The sequence below is a fragment of the Neofelis nebulosa genome, chromosome 4 (assembly GCF_028018385.1).
Source record: "Neofelis nebulosa isolate mNeoNeb1 chromosome 4, mNeoNeb1.pri, whole genome shotgun sequence".
NCBI lineage: Eukaryota > Metazoa > Chordata > Mammalia > Carnivora > Felidae > Neofelis > Neofelis nebulosa.
Genome location: NC_080785.1, coordinates 167,844,061 through 167,867,376, shown reverse-complemented (window position 1 = coordinate 167,867,376; position 23,316 = coordinate 167,844,061). Strand labels below are relative to the sequence as shown.

Here is a 23,316-nt window from a genome sequence, read left to right as displayed (position 1 = left end):
GACGGTCTGTCACGGACAGCTCGTGGAAGTCTCTGGAACACGCTAACAAGAACTAATGCCAAACTTTTCTTACACGGGGGCTGTTCCAGACGGCAGACCAGAAGCCAGGACAACACGCCGTGGCTCGGGCCCACCTGGGTCCCCATGCGTCTGTCCCCTGGCGGCACGGAAGGATGGAGAATCACGGTTCCTCACTGCTGCTCTCCGAGCCCCACACACAGCTCCTCTTCTCAGGGCCTTCCTCTCAGAGTCACACAGAGGAGGATTCTGGGACGTACGGCCTCCCGCCTCACAAGGCTCACAACGAAACCCAGCAGAACTAGCCGGACACTAACTTTCCACTTCAAGCCACAGGGTTTCTCTTCTTTTTTAAGTTTATGTATTTATTTTGAGAGAGAGAGAGAGACAGACAGAGAGAGAGTGCGCTATCAGCACAGAGCCTAACACGAGGCTCAATCCCACGAACCGCAAGCTCATGACCTGAGAGCCGAAATCAAGAGTGGGGCGCTTAACCCACTGAGCCACCCAGGCACCCCCAACAGTTACTCTTCGTAACTCAACAGGTCATGACTGATAAACAACCGAGACCAAAGGCGATGAGCGAAGGTCAAACTACAAACACAATCAGAGGAGACTGTCCTCCTCCAGTATCCTTGCGCGTTTACTAATGTCATGGGGAACACAGGTGGGCACACGGCAGCAACAGCACACGTGGAGACACAACTTTCAATAATAAAGACCGCAAGGAGGGGCAGGGCGGAGTCGGGGAATTCTAGTCTCTGCACCAGAGGACGAGATACACGTACAGACCACTGATCGGCCCTGGGTCCAGAAGACATCGTCATGGAAATGAGACACATTTTATAGAACTGTACGGTCTTTTCATGTCTGAGATAGCAAAATATATTTCATACAGAAACTGGGGGTGTTCAGGAATGTTTTATCTTGGGTGTTCGTATCAGCAGCATGCAGTGGAAATAAATACAACAGAGATCCCTATTACAGACGAGGCACTTCTGAGGCACAAGCAAATTTGTAACAAAAACTGCCATCCAGCCCTGACGTTTTATGTACAAAATAAATGAGGTGCTATGCCTGAAGGTTCTCCAACATTCTTTACACTCGTACATCACGTTTCTTGCCCGTGTGTCTGACCGGACTTACAATAAGATATGAGGGAAAATCGCGTGACTGTGTATTCAGGTTTTCTCCCCAGTGTGCATCTTCACGTGCGCCCGCAGGTTTGTGGGGTACCTGAAGGCCTTCCCACAGTGCGGACATTCGTAGGGTCTCTCCCCCGTGTGTGTCCTCACGTGCGCCCGCAGGTTTGCGGGATACCTGAAGGCCTTCCCGCACTGCTGGCATTCGTAGGGTCTCTCCCCCGTGTGCGTCCTCACGTGGACCCGCAGGTTTGCGGGACACCTGTAGGCCTTCCCACACTGCTGGCACTCGTACGGTCTCTCTCCCGTGTGCGTCCTCACGTGAGCGCGCAGGTTCACGGGATACCAGAAGGCCTTCCCACACTCCTTACACTCGTAGGGTTTCACTCCGTTGTGCTTTCTCGCATGTACTTGCAGGGAGGAGTGACAACTGAAGGCTTTCCCACAGTGCGGACACTCGTAAGGTCTCTCCTCCGTGTGGGTCTTGACGTGCGCCCGCAGGTTCGCGGGATACCAGAAGGCTTTGCCGCACTGCTGGCACTCGTAGGGCTTCTCTTCACGGTGCGTTCTCACGTGCTTCTGTAAGGATGAGGACCAACGGAAGGCCTTCCCGCACTGCGTACACTCGTAACGTTTCTCCAAACTGTGTGCTCTCACGTGACCTTGGAGGGAGGAGTGACGCGTGAAGGCTTTCCCACACTGCTGGCATTCAAAGGGTCTCTCCCCCGTGTGCGACCTCACGTGTTCCTGAAGCGACGTGGAACTACTGTACGCTTTCCCACACTCCTTACACACATAGGGTTTCACCCCACTGTGCATCCTCACGTGCCTCTGGAAGTATCGGGGGTGTCTGAAAGCCTTCCCACACTCCTTGCACTCATAGGGCCTCTCTTCGCTGTGCGTCCTCACGTGCTCCCGGAGGGATAAGGAACAACTATAGGCTTTCTCACATAACGTACATTCATAGGGCTTCACCCCACTGTGCGTTCTCACGTGTCTTCGAAAGTATTTGGGACAACTGAAGGCTTTCCCACACTGCTGACACAGATAAGGTCTCTCTCCAGTGTGCGTCATCAGGTGTCCCTGCAGGGATGCAGGGTACTTGAATGTCTTGCCACACTCCTTACATTCATAGCGTTTCTCTCCAGTGTGTGATCTCATGTGTTCTCGAAAATATGAGAGGCAACTGTAGGTTTTCCCACACTCCATACATTCATAGGGTCTCTCCCCAGTGTGAGTTCTCACATGACGTGTAAGGTAGGAGTGATACAAGAAGGTTTTCCCACACACGTCACACGCATGGACACTCTGTCCACAGGGACCTCGCACGTGACCCTGAAAGGAAGACGTGCAAGTGAAAGCTTTTCCACATTTCTTGCACTCTAGAGATATTTTACTACTGAGACTCTCCGCGTATGTGTCAGATGCTCTCCCAGCGTCCTGACCTTCATAGGGTCTCTCTACAAGGTCTGCGTCCACGTGAGTGCTGAGGCTCGAGACAGAGCTGCAGGCCGGGCCACACTCCTCACCAGGACTAGGTTTGAGTCCTGGGTGAGATCTTCGCAGTTTCTCAAGGAAGGAACCATCTGCAAAGGCTTCTCTACACTTAGCACATTCACAGGATTTGCCTCCAGTGGGATACCCCTCATGCACAGTAAGACTTGTAATCGGGTTCAGGGTTTCTCCACATTGATCTCCTTCAATACGTTCACAGACACTCTCCACCAAAGGACTTCTGTTCAAAATAGGAAGGCACACGGTTAGGGGATGACGCTTATAAGTGATCTCTTTATTAATGACCTATTGATGTTTGTTAATGATTATCGGATTACTAGTAGCCATTTTCAAGGAATGGGCATGTTGGTGGTACCGCCTATACTGCTGTAAAGTGGAAGAAATTACGTGCTCAGGAGAAGGGCCCAGAAATGCCCTGTCAGGATTTCTTACATGTGGGTTCTCCCGATAAACGTTTTGAACTCAATTATGTTTCTGATGATCAATATCTACATCACATTTATGAAGATATTATATTGTATAATTCCAACTACACAATTATGGGGCTAGGTTTATACTTTTTCTTTAATTCCAAGTTAGTCGATCAATCTGGGAAGATCCCCCTTTCTCCTACGGGGAGAGGCACTCACCTCAAACGCCTCTCCTGGGATTGGGACTGATCACCAATGTTATGAAACACCGGGTTTTCTCGAAAAAGAGCCCAGGGATCATTTCTTGTAAATCTTACTATTTTCTCTTCACTGGATAGTTCATTCTCCAAAATATTCAGCTGAGTCCTTGATCCACAAGTTTTAACTTGAGTGCAACAATCTGCAAGAATTGGGAGCATAATTTAAATTCTTGGGAATGATCTGATGTGTAAAGGTAAGAAAACAGACCATATGCAGATTTCTATTTATATACTGATCCCAAATGTGAATGAAGTTCATCAGAATGAATGGACAGGTGACCAAAGGAAAATTCTGAGGACCCTAGTGATTTGGGGCTTTGGCAATAATGGGAAAAGTGTCTACAATGGAAGCCCATTCACTTAGAAATACTTCAAAATAGATGGTGACTAACATGGAAATAGGTATTATCAGAAAAGCAAAGTAGGGGGCGCCTGGGTGGCTCACTCGGTTGAGTGTCCGACTCTTCATTTCGGCTGAGGTCGTGATCTTGAGGTCCTCTGAGATTGAGCCCTGTGTTGGGTGCCTTGTTGAACCTGGAGCCTGCTGGGGATTCTCTCTCCCTCTGTCTCTCTGCCCCGCCCCCCCCCCCCCCACTCATGTTCACGCTGTCTCTCTCAAAATAAACACATATTAAAAGGACAAAAAAGAAAAAAGAAAATTAAAGAAAAGAAGGAACTGGGCAAGATACACACATCCACACGCTACCTGTGTAAGAGGTTCACCACATGCATGAGGATGGATGAAAAGTCCAACAGGAAAGCAGGTAAATGACAACCACCACCCTTCTCAAACAAAGACTGAGTCTTGTTTCTAATGGGTGTCTCCAAATGCCATTCTTTTCTCCAGAACCTGGTCCAAACGAGGGTTGCTGGACTGTTCCGAAGGCACAGAGGCCCTCAGTGAAGCCCGCCTGCACTGTCCCAGCTGCCATTGGGAGGGTGGGTGGTGTGTGTGGCTGCTGGTCCTGCCCCTGGAGGACAGCTCGGCAGGAGGGAGGATTTGAAGAGCAACAAGCAATCTGGAAGACGGGCTGTTTAATTTGGTCTTCAAAGTCACCGAAGATGACGAAGTGTGAGTTTAACTGCAGGATGATTACCATGAGACAGGTGTATTAACCAGTGTATCTTCCACAGAGCAGCACTCTCTGCCCCAGAGCAACACTGGAGACCATCCCCACACTGATAAAATTAGAGAGTCTCAGACTTTGATTAAGAGCAACAAAACTTTGTGTTCCTGGAAAAGGTATGTGACTCCAGGTAGGCTCCATGAAGGCTTGGACCGTGTCTGTCTCTTCTGCAACGTACTCCCATTCCTCGGCCCCAGCAAAATCAGACAATCGTAAGAAACATCTCTTCCCTAAAAGACTAGTGAAGGTATGGAGCCATCCTTACCCACGGCGGCCAGGTTCCTGCAGGTCTCCAGCATCACATCTCTGTAGAGCTTCCTCTGACCTCGATCCAACAAAGCCCACTCTTCCGGGGTGAAGTACACAGCCACATCCTCAAAGACCACAGAGGCCTGAAACATACCACACACTCTATTGCAGCAAAGTTCCATCATCACCCATGTGTGTGGGAGGATGAAGGGTGACAGGCAGGGAGCTGCACTCCATTTCTAGGACCCCTGAGTCACAACAGAGAGTGAGGACAACAGCTGACATGGACTTACACACACCCAATTTACTGGGTTATTTCTACGGAGACACATCTGAGCAGACCAGCACTGTACAGACTGAAAAGTGAAATATTCACTCGGACAGCACACAAATCGGAGGACACACGTTTGGCTTGCTCAAAGACGATTATGCCTCGTCAGCTCCAAGAACTGGGACCAGAATGTCAGGATGTTGTGGACACTTAGATTCCAGTGCCACTCGATGTGAGGAACTCTCGCCTTGGAAGGAACAAGTCAAGAAGCCTGGTGGCGTCCCCTCTCTTCCGACAGAGGCAGACATGACCCTTTCCGTGGATTAGATGGACTGTGGGCATGGGCAAAGGCCAGGGCCCGGGTGCCTGGCACACCTAGTGTGCAAAACGAGTTCTGGATGCTGAAGAAACTTGGGCGTAAGCAGGGCCTCTGACCCAGTGCCCAGAATTCAAGGAAAAGGGCACCAGAAGGAAGAGTCCCTGAAGGATTGATGGGGACAGATCCAGAGACAGCTTTAACAGAGAAAAAAAAACAAGGCTAATTCATAACTTTAGAGGAATAAGGGTTGACACCACGCTCGTGAAACACAGAGTAAAAAAATTATTTTTTTAAAAAAATCAGAGATTGCTTAAGCAAAAACTATGTTCTCAAAACTTAATGAGAGAAAACAAAAAACAAAAAAAAAAACCCCAACCATATCACCTAGAAGAAAGGAAATTCTACTTCAACTGTAGTTGTAACCGGGGTTTGCATATCACACACCTGTTAAGTCTTATATTTCAAACATTTCAAAAATGACAACCATAAAAAATAAGAGACAACAATAAAAGAAAAATAATATGATTAAATAATGGGTAAAGAAAGTGAGTGGACACTTCTCCAAAGATATACAAATGGGAAACAGGTCGATGAAAAGATGCTAGACATTCGTCACGAGGGACACGCGCCTCGAACTACCAGCAGAGGCCCCTTCGCACCCACCACACTGGCTATAAAGACGCCCCAGGAAGCGCTGGCGAGGACGTGAGCAGGGCGCATTCTCCTTCATTCATCCTGCTGCGGATGTAAGAGGGGGTGGCCGCCTTGGAAGAGTCTGGTGGACCCCCAACATGAGCAACGTGGAGTTCCCACCCAACACGGCAGGTCCGCTCCTCGTATCCACCTGCCCCAGACCCGGGAGGACGAGCGCCATCACACACACGCGTGCGCACGCGCTCTGCTCTCCGCGGCACGACTCCCGATCGCCAGCGATGAAAACCACCCAGAAGCCGGGCACCTCTTCCAGGCTGAGTCAAGGCGACACGACTGAAGTGGAGTCAGGAGTCCACAGGGGAAGCTCCCCAACCTGCCGCTCAGGGCCAAGGGCAGACACAACACGGAGAGACGCACCCGCACACCCATAATGCATCACTGCTCATGCAGGAGGAAGGAAGACTATTTCCTCGGGTGGCAACAGCCCAGCCAATGACAGACAATCATAGCCCAGCCAATGAGAGAGAGCCAGGGCTCAGCCAATGAGAGCCACAACCCAGCCAATGAGAGACGGCCACAGCCCTGCCAATGCAGGATAGTAGCAGCCCAGCCAATGAGAGACAGTCACAACCCAGCCAATGAGAGACAATCACGGCTCAGCCAATGAGACAGTCACATCTCAGCCAATGAGAGACGACCACAGTCCAGCCAATGAGAAGCCACTACACATGGAAACCCCAGTTTGCTCAAAAGGACTTCGTGTTTGGGACAGCCCCTCCCAACGGCCCCGTCTCCTCTACAAAAGAGTGTTCCTCCCTTTCTTTTCCAGATTTTCCTGTTCTTTTGCTGGGGCTTCACATGTCCCAAATCATAATTCTCTGCTATTCCCAGACAAGCCATTTTTGGGTTTATTTTTAAGGTCAACAGTGCATCACGATCAGCCTTGTTCATGACAATTAAAATCAACTCCAGTTCTCTTTAAAGAAAATTGTCCACCTGTAGATATAGAATCTACCCGGGTAGCATCTAAGTCTATGTTTATTAAAGGGCAGAGCCAGTTATCTTTCCCTTTTCACTAAGAGGACCGGGATAGAATGGTAAAATATGTCCACTGCAGATTTAGTTTGGCAAACGGCTCACACACATCCTAGATGAGTTACAAAAATACCACTAAAATTCTTTATTTTGATTTACTGGTTTATTTTTATTATTTAAAAAAAAATTTTTTAATGTTTACTTATTTTTAAGAGAGTGAGCATGAGCAGGGGAGGGGCAGAAAGAGAGAGGGAGACCCAAAATCCGAAGCAGGCTCCAGGCTCTGAGCTGTCAGCGCAGAGCCTGGTGCAGGGCTTGAACCCACGAACCATGAGATCATGACCTAAGCCAAAGTCAGACGCTTAACCGACTGAGCCACCCAGGCGCCCCATTATTTATTTTTTGAAGTACAGTCCATGCCCAAGTGGGGCTTGAACTCATGACTCTGAGATCAAGAATAGCACGCTCTACCAACGAAGCCACCCAGGTGCCCCAAAACCACTAAAATTCTTGATTTTCCATTCTGGCAATGCAGGTTCCTAAATAAAACCAGAAACTAACTAGGTTCTCCTATTCTTGCAGAGGGCCAGGACACTGGAAAAAAGACCACTTGCTACCAGTTTAAGTGCTCCCATACCTGCATCCCTCCAGCTGGCCTTTCCAACGTCCTCCTTCCTCATCCCCAGTGACGGGGCTCTAGGGAACCACAGGGACTCTTCCCAGTCCTCCCTCATAAGCAGCTCAGAGAAACCATTCTCCACATCGGGAATGAATCTCTGTCCTTGTTGACCGGAGAGCTACATTCTCGGTGCCCAACCCCTTGCTGTAAAGTAGCCTCTGCCTGGAAGGACTAAAACAGTTCCAATGGGGGGGGGGGGGGGGGGCGGGGGGGAGGCGGCATCTCTAGTGAACGTTAACAGGTTCCTGTCTCTGAACCCACTCCCCTTTGTCTAGACCCTTTGAGAGATAGTTCCTACACCCCTATTCGACAGAGGAAATAATTCCAGAATCTGAAGACAGTAATCGAAATAGCCAACCAAAGGAAATACATGGCCATTCCACATCGTTTATCTGCTCTATCTCTGACGCACTGTAATGGACCTGGGGTCACTGATCATTTGTCTCTGTTGGATTCCCTACCCTCCTTTTCCTGGGCAAAATCCTTAAGCGATATTGGCAGAATCCACAGTGTATCTCCCATCAAGATGAAAATAGATCTCTCAAAGGACCTCCTTGCAATTAATCAATACCTATAAATAAAGAAACTCTTGGGGCGCCTGGGTGGCTCCGCTGGTTAAGCGCCTGACTCGATTTCAGCTGAGGTCATGATCTCACAGTTCGTGAGTTCGCCCTCCACGTTGGGCGTCACCCTGACAGCGCGGAGCCTGCTTGGGATTCTCTCTCTCCTTCTCTCTCTACCCCTCCCCACCCTCCTCCCCTGTGCGCACATGTTCCCTCTCTCTCTTTCAAGATAAATAAACATTAAAATTTTTTTTTATTAAAAGAAAAAAGCTCTTTAAGGCATCAGGCCCATAATAGAACATTACAAGCCTCAGAGGGCCATCATCCTCTACACTAATCCCTGTAATGGCCTGTTTTTACTGGTGTGAAAACCCAACAGCTGAAGACGGAGGTTTGTCTGGAACCTCTGAGCAACATATGCCATTGTTAACCCTTGGTACCCTGTGCTTCCTAACCCCCATAAACTACCGACCCAGTTCCTACTGTATGCAAATTTCAGGAGGAATACATGACTCCCAGTTTTTATCAATAGAATAAAAAATTTGGAGGTGCCTGGGTGGCTCAGTTAAGCGTCCGACTTCGGCTCAGGTCATGATCTCACGGTTCGTTGAGTTCAAGCCCCGCATTGGGGTCTGTGCTGACAGCTCAGAGCCCGTAGCTGGCTTCGGATTCTGTGTCTCTCTCTCTGTCTCTGTACCTACCCCACTTGTACTCTGTATGAATTAATGTTAAAATTTTTTTTTTTTTAATTTTTCCCTGAGTCTGAAAACTGCCAATATTCGATCAGCTACTTTCAGATCTAGGGTCCTGGTTCGGAACCATCATACAATTTGGAATTCCCACATCACTTCTGCCTTCCCAGTTGTTACGTGCCAAAACGTTATAAAAGTGACGTACCCACAAGGAGATAATCTCCAACACTTACTATCTTCATAAATAGGGACTGGAGATGAGAAGTGCCTGACACTGCTCCCCTCTAATCTTTCTTGTTACTCAAATGTCACCTTAACGAGTTTCCAACTGCTATGTGGTTTCCCTATGACGTGGGACATGACGATCAGGAAAGATCCTTCGTGGCACCAAGGAACAAAACCACTAAATATGGAAAACTGCCTCTTAATGATGCATTTAAGAAAGGATCTCTATCAAAAGGGGAAATTGTGAGAATTAATACAGGGAAACCTTGTGAAGAATGGAGTCAGGAGGCCAGCAGGTGGAGTTCTGACACCCTACCACTCATGGTCAACTGCAGACCCAACAACAAGAGGAGGACCCTGCGGTTACAAGTGGGCATCACTTTACTAGAGCAACAGGAGGAAGATTATTTCCCGGTGTGGTGACAGCCCAGCCAATGAGAGAGTCACAGCCCAGCCAATGAGAAGCCGCAATACTTCCACGTCCAGCTTGCTCCAATAGACTTTTTGTTTACAACGTCCCCTGCCAAATTCCCAGTTTCCTCTATAAAAGAGCCTCCCCTCTCCTCTGCTCTCTGGCTTGCCTTTGATCTCGTTGTAGCCTGCTTTTCCGAGTTGCAATTCTCACCTATTCCAGGATGAACCCATTTTTGCTGGTAAAATTAATGACAGTTTTACTTTGAAGGTTAACAACCCATTTCAAAATGACCACTGTGTATTCAAACAATGGGATGTTACTCAGAAATGCGCACAACGAAGTACTGATCCAGGTACTGATTCACAAAATCAATGAACCTCGAGAACATTAACAAACTTCACGAGGACACAGAGCAGGATATCATTTATACGGAAATGTACAGACTCAGCAAATCAATAGAGAGAAAGATTAAGAAACTGTCTAGAACCCAGGGTAGGGATACACTAGAATGGGGATGACCACCCACTGATGCAATTATCTTTATGGAATGATTAAAATGTTTTAAAATGAGAAAGTGAGAATGGTTGAACAGTTCTGTAAGTGCAATAAATGCCACGGAATTTTTACTTTAAGCAGATAATCTTCATGGTACGGAACCTACACCTCCATGAAAGCTGTTTTTAAAAAGTCATAGGAGGGGCGCCTGGATGGCGCAGTCGGTTAAGCGTCCGACTTCAGCCAGGTCACGATCTCGCGGTCCGTGAGTTTGAGCCCCGCATCAGGCTCTGGGCTGATGGCTCGGAGCCTGGAGCCTGTTTCCGATTCTGTGTCTCCCTCTCTCTCTGCCCCTCCCCCGTTCATGCTCTGTCTCTCTCTGTCCCAAAAATAAATAAAAAACGTTGAAAAAAAAATTTTTTTTTAAATAAAAAGTCATAGGAGCTAAAAATATATCCTTCTTCATCTTTTGGCATTTGTAATCAATAACAATAGAAATCGGGCCAATTAAAGGAAGTATGAAAAAGAAACAAAATTACAGTTTCGGAGATTAAGCAGATTGAGGAGACACTACAGGTGTTTTGGAAGAAAAGGAACGAATGTGAACCAAGTGGTAACATACCTGAAATGATGCAAGGGAACAGAGCATCTGAGGATGTCCTTGGTCATTAAAGAAATGAATTCCGTAGATTCAATTACCCCCACACTCTACATGCAAACCTCAAACACTGCGTGAGCCAAGCACCAAGTATTTTAACATCTGTGATTCCCAACTGCAGAAAGGAATCACAGGGCATTACCAACACACGGAAAAGAATAACTTAAATAGTATTAAAACGCAACATGCATACAGGCTAATCCTTTTTTCTTAATTCTTTTTCAGTGTTTATGTTTTTATTTTTAAGAGAGAGTGTGAGCGGGGTAGGAGCAGAGAGAGAGGGAGACACAAAATCCGAAGCAGGTTCCAGGCTCCGAGCTGGCAGCACAGAGCCCGACGCGGGGCTCGAACTCGTGAACCGCAAGATCATGACCTGAGCTGAAGTCGGAGGCTTAGCCAACTGAGCCTCCCAGGCGCCCCAGACTGAAGTCTTTTTAGAAGGAAACCTTATACATAAATGTAGAAATAACCTTTGACAGCAAAACCAAGTCTATTTTATTCCAGAAATGCAACACGGATTAAACACTGATTCTTCAAGAAGTACAACTTATGCCACTAATGGAAAAAAAAAGACAAACAAACCCCAGGCTTCCAATCCATACAGGCTGAGGACACGCCTGCCTCACGTCACCACACACGAGTGACGACTGGCTTACAAACCAGATGGAAACATGCACCGTCAGAAAACCATGGTGTCCACACTAAATCTAGAGCCGACTCCCTATTTGGTGGTGAAATGGGAGATCGGGAACAACTTGCTAAGGATGTATATGTACATGCCTGCGAGGGCTCGGCCAGCGCTGCAACCAAAAACAAGGAATTGGTGGGGGCGGCCGGGGGGCTCAGTCAGTTAAGTGTCCGACCCTTGATTTCGGCTCAGGTCATGATCTCGCTGTTCATGGGTTGGATCCCCACGTTCAGGCTTTCTGCTGTCAGTGCGGAGCCTGCTTCGGATCCTCTGTCTCCCTCTCTCTCTGCCCCTCATGCTCTCTCTCTCAAAAATCAAACATTAAAAAAAAAAAAAATCTGCCAAATGCATGTGAGGAGAAGGGCTGGTTCCCATTTAAAACCTGTCCCCGCTGCATGTACCACCAGGATGGGAACGAAAGGTGCCTTCACAGGTTACTTTGCATGGTTGGAGACCTAGAGTTTAATAAATCCCTCTTTATCTCCTCCTCTGCACTTTTAGCTGTTAGATAAGTGAGGTTTTCTAAATTGATTCACATGAAACCACATTTCAAGCCTTATTTCTTGTCTGAGTCTTCTCAAGCATCCAAATGTGCTTCTCACCATGAGCTACCGGTAATGATAGACGGAGAAATCTCTCTACTGCTCAAGTGCAGTACACGCTTGATGTTTTGTAATCGTTTAGAGAGCAAACTAACAATGTAGTTTCACCTAAGGAGAATATTGTAACCGAAAAACACTTTTTCCTTTACTCCTAACTCAAATGAGTGTGTAGCTCGCGCCCGAAAAGAATAGAAAGATGATCACAGAAACGGATTTTTAGTTTGCAGGAGGCAAACTCATAAAAAGAAATCTCAGGGTACAATGAGCCACTAGAAGCGAGCAGTTGAAAATTAAGTGTTAAAAATACTTTCTAACATTAGCCTTTATAACTATTAAACTAATTTTCCTTAAGTCCTAAGATATGTCTTGTGAAGGGTATAAAGTAACTTAATGGAAAACCTACAAAACGTCATTCAGTGACACCACAACACAATGAAATAAATGAAGAGATGCTGTGTGTCTTCCAAAATGAGACCATAATATCAACTCTCCCAAAACATCAAGAGATTTTTTAAAAAATCCCATTAAATCTGCAATCAGGTTTGTTTGTGGCTTTGTTATGGGATTTATTTCTGTTCTCTTTGAACTTAAGATTTTGTTTTAAGTCATCTCTCTGTCCAACGTGCAACTCCAACTTACAACCCCAAGATCAAGAGTCACATGCTCTACTGACTGAGCCAGTCAGGCGCCCCAAAGGACACTATTTCTCATATTGCAATGTAACACAGATTTCTCAGAATAGGGGAGATATGTTACAGAACCGATGGGACTTTGCCCAATAGAAATCAGTTTTTAAAGTACGTGAATATGGGGCGCCTGGGTGGCTCAGTCGGTTAAGCGGCCGACTTCAGCTCAGGCCATGATCTCTCAGTCCGTGAGTTCGAGCCCCGCATCGGGCTCTGTGCTGACAGCTCAGAGCCTGGAGCCTGTTTCAGATTCTGCGTCTCCCTCTCTCTCTCTGACCCTCTCCCGTTCATGCTCTCTCTGTCTCAAAAATAAATAAACGTTAAAATAAGTAAATAAATAAATAAATAAATAAATAAATAAATAAAGTACGTGAATATGAAAACATGAGAAAACTCTGTTTAGAATCGAGTGGGGAAACCAGCAGGGGAAGCTCTCAAGCCCTAAACCTCACCATCAAGAACAGGACTTTGCAAGTCTACATGAGGTATATTACTGTCCCAGGAGTAGGAAGGAAGGGTTTTCCTGCCCTGGCAACAGGCCAGCCAATGAGAGACAATCACAGTCCAGCCAATGAGAAGCCACTACACCTGGATTCCCGTAGTTTGCTCCAATCGTTGTTTAGTTTCCCACAGCCCCTCCCAATGCCCCCTCTCCTCTAGAAAAGAGCGTTCCTCCCTTTGTTCTTCCGTTTCTTCTCCAGACTTGCCTGTGGTTTTGCTGGGGCTGGCGTGTCCCAAATTATAATTCTCTGCTATTCCCAGGTAATCCCATTTTCGCTGAAAAATAACTGGCAGTTTTAATTTTTTTAACTTTTTTTTTTTTTTTTTTTTGAGAGAGAGTATACACAGGGGAGGGGGAAGAGAGAGGGAGACAGAATCCAAAGCAGGCTCCAGGCTCTGAGCTGTCAGCACAGAGCCCCAACAGGGTGCCAAACCCTTGAACCACGAGATCACGATCTGAGTTCAACAGACTGAGCCACCAAGGCACCCCTGACGGTTTCATTGTTAAGGTTAACGTTAGTGATCCCAGAGAAGACCCCAAGCACTCCAGGCTGGCGAGCAAACAGGTGCAGGTCCCACAGAGCCCAATGAGCTCTCTGTTTTCTCCCCAACCCTGAAGCGGAGGTTAAGTTTTGTGCTGGGATCAGAGCCCCACTCCCTGGGTCTGCGCTCTCCTGTGTCTGTGCTCTCGGGGGATTATTCGGAACCTGTTTTAGGGGCTTGTCCTTTCTCAGAGAACTCATTTTTGTTCCGACTACTTTCCAGAACTGGACTGTTCCTCTTGGAACCATGCCTGTTGGAAATGCGCTGGCCCTTCGTCTGATTTCTTCTGGAACAAGGCTACTCCTGTAGAGACCAGTGTCTATAAACTTTTTTTCTGGTCTAGAGAAAACTACCAAGAAATGGATTCCAATTATCAAAGCGCATGGAGGGGGGACCCAACTGGGACCCTGGCCAATCTTAGGTTTAAAAACCATGGTGCGTCCTTGTGCATTTCTAACAAACTGAGCAACTGAACAAATATAATTTAGAACTACAAGGGCCTTTATGGGGAACTTTCGATCTCCCCAAACTTGTTGTATTGAATATTGTTAGGGAAAAAAAAATTAAAAATTAAGAAGGTAGGAAAGAAGAAAAGAAAGGAAAAGGAAAGGAAAGGAAAGGAAAGAAAAGGAAGGAAAAGAAAAGAGAAAAGGAAAAGAAAAAAATTAGGAAGTCATGAATCCAGCAAACTGAATTTGATACAGATTTTATTCAGTACCTCGAGACTTGCAAATATTTTCAGGATCTAAGTGTACCTCTTTGCAAAAGACTATTTAAATTGAACCAAGGCAAACAACTGAAATATGACAAATGGCTTCCGAAGGGTCTTTTTCTCCTGCCCCGGCTTCACTCTACACCCAGGACCTGCCTCCAACCACTTCCCTTGACATGCTCTGAACTTCCCTTTTCTTCTGAACCTGCCCTTGATCCCTCCTTACCTCAACCTGTTAACCCAGCCTATTTAAGGTAAAGCATCTCAAGATTTGAAACCCCATGTTTCTCATGTTCCCTGGACTAAGGCAGAAGTTTCCAGAAGTGCCCGGGAACCCCCATAAGCTCGCTGAAGAACATAACACAGCTATTCAACTTACCAACATGGTTTCCCAGATTTAGATCAATTAGTCCACATGCGTGTTGCTGGGGCCCAGGCCACACATGGGATGAAACTAACCCGAGAGAGACAGACGCCCATTTCTGTAAAGATGCTTATGACACTGGCTGGAAATCCCCACCAAGCAATTAAGGTACCTTTTTTTTTTTTTTTAAGTTTTTTTTATTTGCAAGTAATCTCTACACCCAATGTGGGGGCTTGAACCTACAGCTCTGAAATCAAGAGTCACACACTCCAACAAGTGAACCAGCCAGGTGCCCCAACGGTAGCTTTTCTGAAGACTGGACGAACACAAAATTCAGGTTTCCACTCAAAAGCCTGATGAATCTGTACGTGGCTATTACAATGGACTCCAGCTGGTCTTTTTTTTTTTTAATTAATTAATTTTATTTTTAAATTTACACCCAAGTTAGTTACCATCTAGTGCTATAATGATTTCCAGAGCAGATTCCAGTGATTTATCCCCTACGTATATCACCCAGTGCTCATCCCAACAAGTGTCCTCCCTAACGCCCCTCGTCCATTTAGCCCATCCCGCCCACCCACAACTGCCCCAGCAACCCTCAGTTTGTTCTCTGTATTTAAGAGCCTCTTATGTTTTGTCCCCTTCCTTGTTTTTATATTATCTTTGCTTCCTTTCCCTTATGCTCATCTGTTTTGTAAGTTTCATTCCTCATGAGTGAAGTCATATGATATCTGTCTTTCTCTGATTAATTTCGCTTAGCATAATACCCTCCAGTTCCATCCACGTAGTTGCAAATGGCAAGACTTCATTCTTTTTGATTGCCGACTAATACTCCATCGTGTATATATACCACATCTTTATCCATCTGTCCGTCGATGGACATTTGGGCTCTTTCCATACTTTGGCTCTTGTCGACAGTGCTGCTATCAACATGGGGGTGCATGTGCCCCTTTGAAACAGCACACCTGTATCCCCTGGATAAGTACCTAGTAGTGCAATTGTTGGATCATAGGGCAGTGCTATTTTTAACTTTGAGGAACCTCCATACTGTTTGCCATAGTGGCCGCACCAGTCTGCGTTCCCACCAGCAGTGCAAAGGGTTCCTCTTCCTCCGCATCTTCGCCAACATCTGTTGTTGCCCGAGTTGTTTATTTTAGACTTCTGGTCTTTCTTCACATGTGGAATCCACCAGGCAGCATTTAATGGGCTGGACTGGAATCTTTCTGTTTAGTTAAAAGCACCAGGATGGGCTGGGAAACCTCGTCCCCTGCATATTTAGTTATTTTGACAAACTAGGCCACTGACACCCCACACGAAAGAAAGAGAGCTAAAATTCTTCATTTTCACCTCGGGCAACTGAAGCCTTCTTCTATAAGGGGCGCCTGGGTGGCTCAGTTGGTTGAGCATCCAGCTTCAGCTCAAGTCATAATTTCACGGTTTGTGGGTTTGAGCCCCTCGTCGGGTTCCGTGCTGACAGCTCAGAGCCTGGAGCCTGTTTCGGATTCTGTGTCTCCCTCTCTCTGCCCTCCCCCACTCACACTCTGTGTCTCTAAAAATAAACAAACATTTAAAAAAAAACCCACCAAATACCTCCTAGTTTGCACTATTATTGCCAACATCCAGGACATGTGAGGGAAGGTTATCAGCAGCCTGAATGCTCCAGGTGGGAGCCCTCCTCCCGGCCCCTCCCAAGCCCTCCTCATGCCCGACGGCTGGGCTCTAAGGACCACAGGGGCTCTGCCCCAAATTCCCTCCTGATCAGCTTGGAGAAACCACTCTCCAGATGGGGAGGGACTCTCTCTGTGCCGCCTGACACGGGACCTACACTGTGAAGCAGGTCCCGCCGCTGAGAGCTCACGGGGCTCCAACAGTGGGGTCTCTAATGAACCTGCACAGGTTCCTGCCTCTGAACCCGCCCCCTTGTGTCTAGTCCCGTGTGACAGACACACCATTTTCACGTTAGTTCCTCCACCTCTAGTCATTCACTGCACGGATCCTCAGAAGGGGTCACGCTGGAATTTCATTCTCCCACAAAGGGAAAGTAATTCTAGAACTGGATGAAGGTACTCAAAACACCTAACCAGGGGGCAAAATGCCCTTTGGACATCTTTTTTTTTTTTTTTTTTTTTTTTTTTTGGACAGGGGAGGAGCAGAGAGAGGGAGACACAGAATCCGAAGCAGGCCCCAAGCTCTGAGCTGTCAGCACAGAGCCCAACGCGGGGCTCGAACTCACAAACGGCGAGATCATAACCTGAGCTGAAGTTAGATGCTCAACCACTCAACTGACTGAGCCACCCACGCGCCCCTGAACATCTTTTATTTAACCCTTGGCACGCCATCATTCCCAACCTCCAACACTACTGACATCCATTCCCACGGAAAGCAGCTTTTTGATATAACTACCCTATGCAGTGCATTTTCATATTCCAGTAGGGATGACCCATGTGTCCGCTTTGATTTGAAAGGAACAGAAACACACCAGGGCACTCACGCCCAGGGCGGCACAGGCTTTCTTGCTTTTCTTGAAGCTCAAAAGCTGGTCTGGATGATGGAAAATTGCTGCAGGCTCTGCTCTCTGATGATATGTAGATGGTTTCGGTCTCTGCTCCCCTTCTCAGACCTCTTCCCGGGAAGCCCGAATCCACCCGTTACACCTTTTGGCCTTGAAAGGACAAAATGTCTCTAAAGAAACATTGCAGGTTGCTCAAACTCAGGATCGATACGTAGGGCGCCTGATCCTGGCCCCACGTGAAACCCCTTGTGACTGCTTAGCACGAACACGGCACCTTCCGACTCCCCGTGCAAACAGGAAGCACCTCTCACTGACGCACAGGTTCCATGCTTTACTGACGACTCTTATTTACAAATGGAAAATGGCAAATATCGTGCTGGGGATGCGACTGCAAGTCCCTTGAGGTCACTGAGCAGCACTTTACCTTTGGGCTACTTCGGCTCAACACGCTGAACAACTGGCCCTTCCTCTGGCCTTGTACCTTCGCCAAGGGTAAAACCACAAATGTTTATAAGGCCAGTCACCATGCCTGTAAGGGAGCTCATGACCTTGGACTATTAGAGAGACAAGATGTCCTTACCCACATGGGAACCAATTAAAAATGGCTCCTCTGTCCCAATTTGATTAGATGCCCTACTTGAACTGACTTCTCTGGCATTACGAAGGGTCCTGGCTCCAGATTTGACTCCCTGGAGGCCAACAGAAGCCATTTTTGCTGATATTTTTTTCCAAACAAAAACAAACTCGAAAACAAAAAATGAAAAGCAACTCAAGAAAACCGAGAGGCAAACCTCTGTCTTGGTCCAAAGGGATGTTCTTCCCAAATAATACTTTAGAGAATTGCTAAGAGATACCCAACAACCGGCCCCATGAAGGATAAGCAATATTGGAAATCTAGTCACTGTGACTTCAATAAAAAGGGACAACTCTGGTTTGGCCCAAATAACAATCTGGCCCTTCCAGAGATGCTACCACAGCCCAAACTCACCACTACACATGCGTGAAACCCCTGGCCCGAAACAGCACAATATGTTCAATCCCAATATTCATAAATGCACAGGAAGTGCCTACTCCCTGGTCCCACCTGTCCAAGTACAACCCAGGGACGTCTGTTAACACGAGCGGATTTCACACAGCTCCCTTTCACGGACATGAATACGGTTTAGGCATGGCTTACATGTTATCTCACTGGACAGAAGTCTTCTCTTGTAGATACCCCACTGCTTATCCTGTGGCTGCAGTGCTGTGAGAACTTGCTGTCTCACCTGGGGAACACACCTCTAACTTCACAGGGATCCAGGAACCCAGCTTACCAGCCAGGTGCTTCGACAAGTCTGTTCTGTTCAGCCCGTTTTACACCTTCGCTGTGAGTACCGTGCCCCATACGCAGGCTCGGTTGAACACATTAATGGCACTGTTGACACTCAATGGACACACTGTGTAGAGACCCCCCGACACACACACACACGCACACACACACACACACACACACACACACACACAACCACCGTGTCCGAAAGCACTGAGGTTGGTCCTTTGAAATCTCCCATCCACCCTCCAGGGCCTTCAGCCTCCCACCCTGATATATCACAGCACGTCCAGTGCAGTGACCTCTGCTCCTTTGACCCTCACGTAGAGGTCAATGTTGGAAAGGAGTGATCACCTGACAGTTTTATTTTTAAAGTCACCAGTAATTAGGTGACTCAGTCAGTTGAGCGTCCAACTTCAGCTCAGGCCATGGTCTCCCAGTTTGTGGGTTTGAGCCCCGCATCGGGCCCTGAACTGACAGTGCAGAGCCTGCTTCAGATTCTGTCTCCCTCTCTCTCTGCCCCTCCCCTGCACATGCACTCTCTCTAAAAAATAACAGTAAAAAAAATTTTCAAGTTATCTGTTATTAGAACACTTGGCATTAACAGGAAGAAAAACACCCTGATGGGCAAAGGGAATGTACAGATACGTGCCCCTGATTTATGCTGGTGGATATACACCCAGCAGGTGCCCTAGGACAGCAGCAGAGACAGGGACACTGGGACACACGGGGCCAGGGAAGACCGGTTTTCTAAAGGGTAAAGACAATCATCAGCGTCATGGACAGTAACTGAGTCCTGTGGATTTAACTGTCGTGGAAACAAGTGGAACACACAGAAAGTTCCAGCACGTATGATTATGACCTCAGCAACGGAGGAGTTTTCTCACAGAACAAAAGATGGTCATCTACACAGGAAAAGACCGGGAAGTTCAACTCTACTAACAACGTGAAGGATCCATCCACGCAGACAACACAGAGAAAGGATACACCCTGACCTGGAGAAAACACAGCAGGCAGAAGTGAAACAGACAAATGTCCCCAGGAAGTGAAGGAAACAGATCATCAGGAAGAAGACATGTGAGATACAGGAGACAACACGCTGGAAATGCTTCCACAGAAGAGGAAACCCACACGTGAGAAATGCTCAGCCCTGGAGGAATCAGAAAAACCAACGTGCGACGTCCAGGAGACCCCGTGTCACCCACTCGAGCTGGACGCCATGAAGTCGCAAGTGACAGGACCCAAAACCGACATGTGGTTCACACTCCACACCCCATTTCCCGCTAACGTGTAACTTACGAGCTACAACATCCAATGTCCCCCCAGCGCAGAAGGACTTACGAGGCACTTACCCTGGCGACAAGACCACACTGCCAGCAGCAGCAAAGCCCACAAAGGAAAACATGAACTGGAGACCCCACGCCCCACCATCCCGGGACGGAGGGCTTCACCGGACACACTGAGCCGCAAGCACCCGCCCGAGAGACACAGACGAGCCCTGGGCAGCCACACATCACCGGCGGCACTGCTGACATTCCCCTCTCGCCCCGCAACAGAGATCAGGTCGAGTGACGCCTGCTGGGGGTGACGACACGGAAAACTGCCAGCACAAAGAGGTATGGCCAAGGGACAAAAGTCCTAAGTGTCACCCACACTGGATTCCCAGGGCAGCGAGAGCCTCTCCAGGAACAACGGGCCGAGCACCAGAGCAGGAGCTGCTCAGACTGGTCACCCACGGCGCCCACACCACACATGACACCCCAGTGCACAGGGTGACACCCAGTCCCCCCATGAGCGCCAAGCTCTCCCTGCTGACACCGGTCCTCTGGGATGGAAGGAGGGGACCAGAGACCCCTGGGGACTGGACTCTGAGCTCCACACGCCCTGCACCCCCTCCTCTGGGGCCACAATTCTCACCAGAGAGGAAACCCTCCCAGTTTAGGATCTGACCCCTACACGCTCTGTGTTCATGACCCTTCCAATGGCACTTGACCCCGAGGAGCCTTCCCTCAGTCTGACCTGCACACACTTCCTGTTTCCACAGATCCCACTTAACCCCACAACCCCTTGGACGATGCCAACACCGGTCCTCGGAAGACACCCCAGGGCGGCCCCAGCCCCTTCCCCAATGGTCCCCACTGATCCCGGGGGCTGGAGGCCACCTGCAGGTGAGCGAGACCCCACCGCACCTTCCCTCGCCTCCCACCAGGCCCAGCTTTGGGGGTGGCCGGTCCCCAGCCCAGAGGAGGCCCCAGCTTCCAGCAACCCGGGTCATCCGAATGACACGGGGACCCCAAGCTGCTGTGTGGACAACCAGGTGCAGAATCACAGCTTCCACCCTGAGGTCAAGGCCACAGTGGGAGGGGCGGCTCTAGGGCCCCTGTGTGGTTTCCCATGAATGGAAGCTGTTTATCCCTTTCAGAGAACAGGGACCTGGTACCATTAGAATTGAACCCGTCTCAGTTCACAGAATTTGTGTGCGTCTCTGACACCGGCAATTCCCAGGGGACAGATCAGGAAGACGGTTTTCCAGCTCTGGACCCTGCGTGGAACCGTCACCAGCATTTGGATGAATCTTCTGATCCATGACTCCACCCACCTGCATGCAGGTGTGGAGCCCCCTGCAGAACCCCCCCCCCCCAACCCTCATGGAGAAGGACAGTTCTGTCCTGAGACACTTTTCCCCAGGGGACGCTCTCTGGATAAAGCCCCCAGTAACCCGAGTCAGCAGGGACAGGAACGACCTGACACACTTACCACCCTCTGCCCTGAAGGGGAAGAAAGGAGGCAGAAAGAACTCGGGCATTTTACACCTGCTCAACGCGAGGCTGACGGAGGACAGAGCCATCAGTGCTGAGCTGGACAGGGTGACAGGTCCTGCTCACAGGTGACAGGTGACATGCAGACGCCTACCTGAGCCCTGTGCTCCCGGGAAAACCTCAGTGGAAGGGAAAGGCACTCCCTCCCCCACCCTGTTGGGGTCTGGAAAACAGCAGGCTGCACGAGGGCCCCTCCCCCGTCAGACCAGGAGAAGACTCACAGGAAGTCCCCCTGGCTCACCCACGACAGGGCCACGCACAGATCCCCACACCCACACTTCGTGCCTCATCTGTGATCAGCTCAGCTGCTTGTCCCCAAGACCAAGGGGCACAAAATGCTGGCTGGTCCCGCTTTGCTTTGGCTTCTCTCCTTCCTCCAGACCCCTGAACATGGGCTTGCTCTCAGCCTGAGCCACACACAGCCCCTCCTGGGGGACAGGGGACTGGCTGGTCTCAGGGAACCTCCACGTCAGCACCACACCTGCTCACGCCTGGTTTCTTTCCTCCTCTCCTTTTACACGACTCTTGAGACACTCACAGGTCTTATACTCAGTGTCCTCCCTGTCGACGTAGCCCCTGTCCATAAGGCAACAGCCCGCCCAGCCCTTGCCCCTAATGCAACAGCCCCCCAACTCCCTGCCCGGCCCCTGCCTCTAGTGCAACAGTCCCCTCCCTCCCAGCCTTTGCAATCATTCTTCTCAATACCGGTCTCTCCTCCTCAATTCGGATTCTTCATTTGACACTGGTCTGACCAACTGTCGGCCACCGCCCCTTTCCTACCCAAAGTTTATCCAGGCCACTGTCCTCCCCACAGGCCCCTGCCATTGCCTCCCCATCGGCACCTGGTCAGAACAAGCCCTGAGTTGCCCACCTGAGCAAAGAAACCTCTGAGCACAGGGAGCCCGTTCCTGTCCAAACACCTTTCGGTCACGGCTCCTCATACAGAAAGCCTGTTTCTGAGTATTGGAGGTGCTGGGGGGAGTCTCCGAACCCAGTGTCCTCTGCAGCGGTCTTCGGAATGTTACAAACAAGACACCAGAGCCAAAATGGAGTCCCTCATACTAAGCTCCTTGTCACCAGACCAAGAGTTAACTTAATTGCAGTTTCGGCCTCTCCCAGAAATGGAATCTTAAACCAGTCAATCAGGAATGACCTGGTCAGCCCTAGTGAGGTCGCCGGGCTGCTAGACCCCTGCCATCCCGGAAGGAAAGGTGACCTCCCACCACCCATCCACTTTTTGTCTAACAGAACTTCCTGTCCCCACTCCTCCTGCCTGTGAGCCTTTCATTTTGCGCAGCTCCTCCGAGCTCCCTTGTATCCGCGAGATGGCATGCTGCCCGATTCATGAATCATTGAATAAAGCCAATTACTCAGCTGAATTTTGTTTTTTAGCAAGAACAAAGTCTCCTTAACCAAGTATGGATTTGATTTTATCTGTCAGGTGGGGGGCGGGGGTCTTCCACCTCAGCCACCCCCACTTGCCCCCGAGCCCTTGATCGCCGGCGCTGGGGTCCTCCCACCCTCGCTTCGGACCCCCGCCCAAGGACGACCCGGGTGGCGACCGGGAAGAGGAGGAAAGGGCAGGACGCTGCAGCCCCACTCCCGGCCGAGGGCACAGGCTCGGATTAGGACCCCCAGGGGCGGTGCCACCTGGGCCGGGGGCCCCCTCCAGCCGGTTCCGGCCGGTTCGAACCAGCCCCTCGGGGCTCCGCCCAAACCCGCGCACTCACCATCTCGCAGCCCGCTCCGGACTGTCCCGGCGTCCAGGCAAGCGGCTGTACGACACCGACCGCGAGACCGAGCTAGACGCCGAGCGAGGCAGGTGCGCTCCGACGCAGGGCAGCAGGGCAGCG

At 49.1% G+C, this 23,316-nt stretch overlaps 1 protein-coding gene and 1 long non-coding RNA gene across 2 annotated transcripts; one reads left to right on the top strand and one right to left on the bottom strand.

Moving 5' to 3' along the window:
* Positions 1-399: 399 nt before the first annotated feature.
* On the bottom strand, positions 400-23,316 carry LOC131510825 (zinc finger protein 77-like). Its single transcript, XM_058728407.1, has 4 exons — positions 23,194-23,316; positions 4,738-4,864; positions 3,305-3,485; positions 400-2,895 (listed from the first exon to the last, which is right to left on the bottom strand). Exons 1-4 carry the CDS (start codon positions 23,194-23,196, stop codon positions 1,200-1,202), a joined length of 2,007 nt encoding a protein of 668 aa, XP_058584390.1. The 5' UTR covers positions 23,197-23,316; the 3' UTR covers positions 400-1,199.
* Positions 13,332-14,741, top strand: LOC131510829 (uncharacterized). Its single transcript, XR_009261211.1, has 2 exons — positions 13,332-13,465; positions 13,970-14,741. It is a non-coding gene; the product is annotated as an uncharacterized LOC131510829 (long non-coding RNA).